The 8,697-nt window shown below is 41.9% G+C and overlaps 1 protein-coding gene across 1 annotated transcript; it reads right to left on the bottom strand.

Annotated features, from left to right (window-relative positions):
• Nucleotides 1-6,764: 6,764 nt before the first annotated feature.
• Nucleotides 6,765-8,441, bottom strand: LOC133456443 (zinc-binding protein A33-like). Its single transcript, XM_061734919.1, has 3 exons — nucleotides 8,168-8,441; nucleotides 7,359-8,033; nucleotides 6,765-7,232 (listed from the first exon to the last, which is right to left on the bottom strand). Exons 1-3 carry the CDS (start codon nucleotides 8,426-8,428, stop codon nucleotides 6,765-6,767), a joined length of 1,404 nt encoding a protein of 467 aa, XP_061590903.1. The 5' UTR covers nucleotides 8,429-8,441.
• Nucleotides 8,442-8,697: the final 256 nt, after the last annotated feature.

The following is an 8,697-nucleotide window of genomic DNA, read 5'->3' as shown; positions in this document are numbered from 1 at the left end:
CGTCAGCCTGAGTGGCTGCAGCTCCTCCACCCTGCCACAGTATATATGTTATCTTATTCAGAACTGTAATTTTTCTCTACCTCAAACTGCTGCACCTTAGTTGTTTATTTGTATATATGTCAACAAGTACCACATGTGTTTATTTACTGCCTAAAGAGCGAAATAACCGGAGTTAAATGCCTTGTTGGACAATGTTCAAACCTGGCCAATAAAGATGATTCTGATTCTGATTTTGATTCTGATTCCAATGGCTGCATGTATAAACTGAACAAGATTGGCCCTAGCACTGAACCCTGCGGAACACCATAACAGACCCTTGACTGTTCTGAAGAAACCTCATGTACATGAACAAACTGGAACCTGTCAGATAGATATGATTTAAACCAACGTAGAGCTGTCCCTGTAATCCCAACAACATGCTCTAACCTGTGCAGTAAAATGCCATGATCTATAGTGTCAAAAGCAGCACTGAGGTCCAGTAGAACCAGTATGGACACTAATCCCTTATCTGAGGTCCAGTAGAACCAGTATGGACACTAATCCCTTATCTGAGGTCCAGTAGAACCAGTATGGATACTAGTCCCTTACCTGAGGTCCAGTAGAACCAGTATGGACACTAATCCCTTATCTGAGGCCATAAGAAGGTCATTCGTGACTGGAACCAGTGCTGTCTCTGTGCTATGATGCATTCTGAACCCTGACTGAAAGACTTCAAACAGATCATTTCTATACAAATAGTCACATAACTGGCTTGAAACTGCCTTTTCCAGAATGTTAGATACAAATGGAAGGTTGGAAATTGGCCTATAATTAGCTAAGGTGTCTGGGTCAAGAGAAGGTTTTTTAAGTAAAGGTTTAATTACTGCGACTTTGAAAACCTGTGGTACATATCCTAAACTTAGGGATAGGTTAATTTGGTCCAGTATTGTCGCACCAATAAGAGAAAAAACATTTTTGAATAGTCGGGTCGGGATGGGGTCTAACATACATGTGGTTGACTTAGCTCTATTGACGAGTGAAGTCAGCTCAGGGAGGTCTATAGGATCAAAACAGTCTAGAGTCAAGACAGAGTTTAGGGAAGTCGCTAAAGCTGAAGAAACGCCCACAACCGGCTGGTTGATTTCTTCTCTAATTCTCGCGATTTTACTGTTGAAGAAGCCCATAAAGTCCTCACTACTGAGAGCTGCAGGAATGCACGGCTCAACAGAGTTGTGACTCTTTGTCAGCCTGGCTACAGTGCTGAACAGAAAACGTGGGTTACTTTTGTTATCCTCTATCAACGTTGAATAATAAGCTGTTCTGGCTTTGCGAATGGCTTTTTTATATACTATTAGAATATCTTTCCATTCACGATAAGAGTCTACGGACTTACAAGAGTACCACTTCCTTTCCATTTTACGCACATTTTGTTTCAACATGCGGATATCTGAATTATACCTGGGAGTTAAGCTCCTGTGGCTAGAAACCCTCCTTTTCAAAGGAGCAACTTCATCTAAAGCTGAATGCAACAAATCAGCAGTGTTACTAGCAAGGAAATCAACATCTGCAGAGGTAGAACCCAGGTCACTTGCCTCGACTACTTCATTATTTTCCACTGTCGTAAGATGAGCAATGGCCTCCCTAAATTTAGCAATAGCTTCATCCGACAAACATCTGCTAAAGTAATACCTCCTATTTTGCACTTCAACATCGACAATATTAAATTCAAAATGTTATTAAATAATGGTCGGATAAAAGGGAGTTTACAGTGACACCAACAGACCATCAGTTTCAACACCGTAGGTGAGAACGAGATCGAGAGTATGACCAAAACAATGCGTCGGCCCGTCCACTTTTTGTGAGATACCCATTGATTCTAGAAGAGAATTGAAAGCTATTTTAAGATTATCGCTTTCAACATCCATATGAATAATAAAATCACCCACTATGATGAATTTATCTGGACTGATTAATAATCCAGATAGGAAATCTGAAAATTCAGACAGAAACTCTAGATAAGCACCAGCAGGGGGCCGATACACTACCACTAACACAACTGGCTTCTCTGATTTCCAGCTCGGAAATTTCAGACCAAGCATGAGGCTTTCAAATGTATTATAGTTGCACTTAGGTTCAATTTTTGTTTGGAGACTGGAGTTATAAATTGCTGCGACTCCTCCGCCTCGGCCCGTGCTTCTAGGAATGTGATGATTAAAGTAGCCGGGCGGAGTCGATTCATTCAAACTAACATACTCTTCCTCCTGTAACCATGTTTCTGTTAAGCAGAAAATATCACTCCTGCTCTCTGTAATTATATCATTTACTAACAGAGACTTAGAGCTAGTAGTCCGCATCAAATTTTTCGGTCTCTTATTGGTACCAAATGGGCATTGGTTTTAATTTTTACAAGATTATTTTGGTTAACGCCTCTATAACGCCGCACCTGGTAAACTTTTGGAGGGCGGGGAACTGCAACTACTTCTATTTTGCTAGGCACCTGGTTAGAGTTGCCAATTACATAATGCAATCCTACAGTTTTATTGGCAGGCGTTGGTCCTCGGGAAGCAGCAGAGAAGCGTGTAAGACTGCAGCTCTGCATCCTGGCCTGGACCCTGGATTGTCAGGGAGAGGGTCTAATGAAACAGGCCAAATTAGTAGAGACAAGAGCAGCACCAACCCGGGTGGGATGAATGCCGTCTCTTCTAATCCGACCGGGCTTTCCCCAGAACGTCTTCCAATTGTCAATAAAGGCCACGTCGTTTTCTGAACACCACAGCGACAGCCAGCGGCGGAGCGAGAGCATGCGGCTAAACATGTTTTCAGTTTTCATTTCAATCTTATAAGAAAAAAAGTGTAGCTTTTCTAGTTTCATATGATACCCACTACATTGGGGTGGAGAAAATGGATCTTGCGTTCTCTTGCATTTTGTTGCGGGTGTTGCTCGTGTTGGTGGTGCCATCATTTGTTGCATATGTATTTTTAAGTTTTTATAAATCAAACCCTTTTGTTGACAAAACGTATTTGGAGTTTTGACATGTTTGCTTTAGCGCTGCTGTAATTGTAACGTTTTTTTTTCTCATCTTTACGTATACGTACCTCGTGTGTGTGTGTGTGTGTGTGTGTGTGTGTGTGTGTGTGTGTGTGTGTGTGTGTGTGTGTGTGTGTGTGTGTGTGTGTGTGTGTGAAGAATGCTGATGAGACATGAAATAACCAGTAGCCAATTGAATAAGCTACCCTTTTGGGTTTATATAGTTGTAAATCTGACCCTAAAGGAGTCAGTGCCTCACTAACCATTATTCAATCAATTACTTAAAGTGTAAACATTTTGTTACCAACCATGTGGTTTCAGGAAACTTAGAAGATGGACATTTTGAAGAAAGGGCTGTTGGCAATTGGCTGAGCTGTGGGCGCTGAAGTGCGTGTTAGTTCCCCCATGACTTCAGCGGCCACACCCTGGGTGGGGTTGGAGAAAGGATCTTTCTGTGTGGAGTTTGCATGTTCTCCCCGTGTTCCCTTGGGTAGCTAATGTGAGCTACCCTCACAAAAACATGCACACAGTCCTGGGCTCTACTGCCCCCTCTGGCCAACCGGGGAACAGATGGGGTGGGGAGGATCTGGCCGGAATAACGTGATCCTTCCACGCGCTACGTCCGGCCGGAGAAACCAACCCTGTCTGGTGAAAAGAAGCTGCTGCTCAGGTTAAGGAGGAGACCTGAGCTCAGTGCAGGAACTCCCGGGGTTGGTTTTATACAGTTCAAGTGGGGACCTTTTTTCTATAATGTAAGTCAACAAACTACTACAATTAATCAAGCACCTCCAGTACTTGTGAGAACTGGTCAGAATATTTTGGGACTGAACAATTTTAGTTTTTTTTAAGGTCTAGTCAAAGTGTGATGTCACATCAGTCCTTAGTGATTTATTGAAACTGAAAAGAAAGAATTTTACTGCTGACCATTTTATTTACAATTTTACCCTGGTTGTTTTTCAATTGTTCTTCCCCTTGTAGAATCTAAAATACTTAAAACTGAAAACATCCACTAAAGCTGAGCATTTTATATTTTTTTACAAGACCATAATAAATCATGTACACTGGTTTCTTCACTAAGTAGCCTGTTTAATAGCCCCTCTACAGTTTGGCTCTCCAGCCATTCACACTAGGGGGGAGTGTTAAAAACAGCAAATTATACTTATTGAAAAAAGAACAACTATATGTTATTTGACCTCGCTATATTCATGAATGACTTTAAAATAAATGTCCTGAAGACATCCAAAAAGACACAACAAAGTGTTGTTCACACATGATTAAAAACCTGTTTAAGATTGGGAAATGTCTCTTGACTCCAATTAAATTATTAACAGCAAATATAAAATAACAACAATAATACAGAAGAATGTGAATTCCCCTAAGAGAAAATTAAAATTAGTGTACAAGTGTAATCAATCTTTAAAATATAACTTAAAGAATATATTTTATATAATTAAAGCCTACATGAAGTCAGTTTTGTTGCTATTAATACTGCAGTCACTGATATTGGTGCATGCAACCAGGTTACTTCTGATTTCCAGGTAAAACCTTATTTATTCTCAATTAGAGTGGCCGTGATTATTTTCGTAATATTTGTATCACAGATAAATATTTACATGTTGATAACATTAAAGTGAAATTATCAATTTTTGAAAGAATCAAATAAAGTCTTTGTAATAAACAAACAGTCATTACGTGACAGAATGAGTACAGACAGTTCCTCTGCAGTATATGGGGGTCCACTCTTTGATAGGTAGAAATTGCTCAAGGATTGAAGTCCCCTCTTGGCAATTTCTTAAAAAAAAAATAAAAATCACATTTGCAGAAATATTATGGTAAAAGGCCTTAAAAGTACATTTTCTATCCTATTTTTTATTTTATTTTAAAGACCAGAAACAGAGGTCCACTGTTAGTTGAAATGCAATGACGGGTCCACTGTGTGTGTGTGTGTGTGTGTGTGTGTGTGTGTGTGTGTGTGTGTGTGTGTGTGTGTGTGTGTGTGTGTGTGTGTGTGTGTGTGTGTGCGCGCGCGCGCGCGCGCGTGCGTGCGTGCGTGCGTGCGTGCGTGCGTGCGTGCGTGCGTGTGTGTGTGTGTGTTTTGAGCAGCTGGTCCTCCTTCAGCTCCAGGTCGGTCCAAAGGCGTTCACGTCGAGGCTGCAGGGTCCCTGGTTCGGCTCCCCTGGGGCTCGGAACCTCGTGGGTCACTCGTTGCAGCGCTGCAGACAGACGCTTCTTCAGGGAAGAGGCCGGTCGTAGCTAGTTGCTCCTCATGCTAAAATAGGAGTTGTGACCTGGAAGAGAGGAGAGAAGGCAAGAGCAGAAGAGAAGAGAGAAAGAAAGGGGGGAGTCTGCTCTTTATAAGCTGAGACCAGGAAGTCAATGCGGCCCTTCCTGCAGTTTGGGGTCCGTGTCCAATCAGAGGGCTGTTCCTTATCACTGAAGGGCCTTAGATGAAAATTCTGCTTGGAGACAGCATGGGGGTTTTTCCATACGGCCAGGTATCATAAAACTCGAGGCTGGTCTCAGCCTGAGGCCCCAGAAATGGGCCTCAAAGCTGACCCAAGGCCTCAACTGTTCATATAGTCACACAATCCATAGTTCACATCGGACTGTGGCCCAACATTATTTTATTTTTTATTTTTTTATTATTAAAAAAAAAGAAAACAAGGACCAAGAGGGAGGACAGTCATACTCGACTACGATTGACCGCCGATAATGATGATGATGGGTGTGTGTGTTTGTGTGTGTATGTATGGATATATTATTAATTAATTAATAAAGGAGACTAATTATCAAAATGAAATCAAAACGGGGCACCACCTGATTTATCAGGAAAAATAATAACTATCATCAAAATCCCTCTCAAGGTAGCTGTTACTCCATACGTGCCAGCCTTTTTCCGGGGGGGGCATTACGGAATAACAGTCCGAGCACAGACCTTTGTAACCAGCAGCTGTAACAAATATGTATAAGATAAACACAAAAAACTTCTCTCATTCAAATGAATCAGTTTATTTAGACACCTCGTAAAAGACAATGAAACAACAAATTCTGATGCTAAACTACACAAACAACAACTAACTAAACATTAACACAAACTTCAGATTATATACGTGTGTGTGTGTGTGTGTGTGTGTGTGTGTGTGTGTGTGTGTGTGTGTGTGTGTGTGTGTGTGTGTGTGTGTGTGTATGTGTGTGTGTGTGTGTGTGTGTGTGTGTGTGTGTATGTGTGTGTGTGTGTGTGTGTGTGTGTGTGTGTGTGTGTGTGTGTGTGTGTGTGTGTGTGTGTGTGTGTCACGATGGCTGTTGAAACACGTGGTAACTGAGTCTCGCGTGATTCAAAATGTTGCCACCTTATTTACCTCTTTGAATAACAGCAGTGTAAGTCATCTCAATAAACTAAACTAAATATAAAACATACTAAAACAATATCATGAGATCAGTTTTACTAAATGTTCATATTTATTAATGATTAATTCATTCATTAATTAAGGAAAAACATGCACAAAGCCCCCAAACACCCGTAAAAATCCTACACGGTTACATTTATATGTTGTACCACAGAAACCGACAGAACCAAAGAAAGACCATCAAAATACATGAATCATCCAAAATAAATGCATAATATATCATTTCTAGTCAAAAAAATAAAAATGAGCAAAGAAAATAATTCAAATTCATCCAAAATAATAAAAACCTGCAAACAAATCCAGAGTGATGCAAACTGTGTCAATACGACCACAAATGTTCAGAGTGAGACTTATTTGACCCTTTTTGAGTACCAGCACATTGACACCGGGACTTTATCATCATACTTTCCAATGTTCAGATATGCAGATTCATATGCAGATTCTGACACGGAGTGACTGAGGGTTAAAGAGTGAATATGTTTCATGTTGTCTGCATTGTAGAAGGACAGCTCTTTGGAAGAGCAGTTCAGGTACACGCCGATCTTTGCAGGTCTGCCTCCAAGTTGTTTCTGCTTACAGCGACCCTGATCAGAGACGCTGTAGGTTCTACCGTCATATTTCAGGAAATATTTTTGTAGCCCCAGTTCCCAGTAACCCTTCTGTCCAACATCAATCTCCCAGTAATGCTCCCCCGAGGTGAACTGATTGGTACTCAATACAGATACAGGTTGAGTATTTGTTGCCTGGTTATTGCTGCTGGAGTTGCAGAGGCAGTTAGAGCAATACTGGCTCTGGCTGCGGTTGTAGTAGCTGCCGCACTAAGAGCAATACTGGTTCTGTCCATACAGCATTCTTATTGTTTTCTGTGCACGCAGGTTTCCCTGGTTCTGTCCAGACAGGCATTGCTGGCAGGCGGAGACGACGCTTCGGCCGCCACTCGCTACAGTCAGATCTTTACCTTGGCTTTTCAGCTTCATCTGCTCTGCTTGAGGCTTGATCACCTGCAGCATCTCCTTCCACATGAAAAGCTGCAGGTGACTCTCATAATGGCCCATAGAGAGAGAAGATCTCACCACTTGGAGAGGTGCTATTGGTTTAGATCTATCCTTGGTAGAACTACTGCCCCCATGAGTCCAGCTGTGTAAGAACATCTCTGGCCCAGTGACCTTCAGAACTGATGTCATCTTTTCATCCAACTCTCTGCCTTCCTTCAAAACCGTTTCCATGACATTTAAACTTTCAGTCATCTTCTGAACCTCCTTGTTCTCCTTCTGTTTCAATTCTTTCTTGATCTCTAACTCCTTCTTCTTCAGGAACTGGTGCATCTCCTCAAACTGGCTGCTGATTTGCTTCATCAGCTCCTCAGACTTCTGTCCGGTTTTTCGTATCTCCTCCTTCTGTGTCTGAGCCAGTTTTTCTACAGAAAGGTTTTCAGCAGAACCTTGTTGCTTGAGCGTCTCCACCTCCTTCCTCAGTGACGCAGCAGCTTCTTTGAGAGGTTTGAACTTGTGTCCTTCGTGTTTCTCACTGTCTCTACATATGATACAAGCCATCTGCTGATCTGTGACGCAGAACAACTTCAGCTTTTCTTCATGCTCAGGACAAATCCACGCGGGAACCTTTAGAATAAATAAAGCAAAAAAAAACACAGTCATGTGACCGAACCTGATATTAATGACACGTTAGCCTCCGTATCCCCCGTGTTTTTACATAAATCGGTCAGTAAAGGTGAATAATATCCATAAAATCTCACCTCTTTGTCAGTTCCACCGTCCCTCTTTAGCTTCTCAGGTTCTTTGGCTTTCTCAGCGAGACTTTTCAGAATGTGATTGGTTGTGAAATGAGTCTCTTTAAAAGTTGTCCTGCACTGTGGACATTGCTGCCCGGAGCTCAGAGACACAGTGATACATTCTCTGCAGAAAGAGTGTCCACAGAAGAGGATTACCGGATCACTGAAGATACTCAGGCAGACAGGACAGGTCAGATCTTCGGAGTAGGAAGAAAACGATGCCATCTTTGCCGGTGCTCTGCTCGCTCTGAAAGAACATTCTGAGCAAACAGCATGTACAGACAGGTTGTAACCTCACCCTTTCAGACAAAACGAAACTTAACACAGTCGCCTGAACCAACTGGAAACTGCTGTGAAATGTTTCCTCCTGGTGGTGAAAGGCTGGAATCGCTTCAGCAGGAACACTGAACTGCAGAAACTAAACTAAAGTTGCTGGGAAGGAACCGGAGAGTAATTTTGATGCTTAATACTGACGGAGCTACATGCTAGACCAG

The sequence above is a fragment of the Cololabis saira genome, chromosome 12, assembly GCF_033807715.1.
Source record: "Cololabis saira isolate AMF1-May2022 chromosome 12, fColSai1.1, whole genome shotgun sequence".
NCBI classification, from domain to species: domain Eukaryota; kingdom Metazoa; phylum Chordata; class Actinopteri; order Beloniformes; family Belonidae; genus Cololabis; species Cololabis saira.
This window is presented reverse-complemented; position numbering and strand designations above follow the sequence as displayed.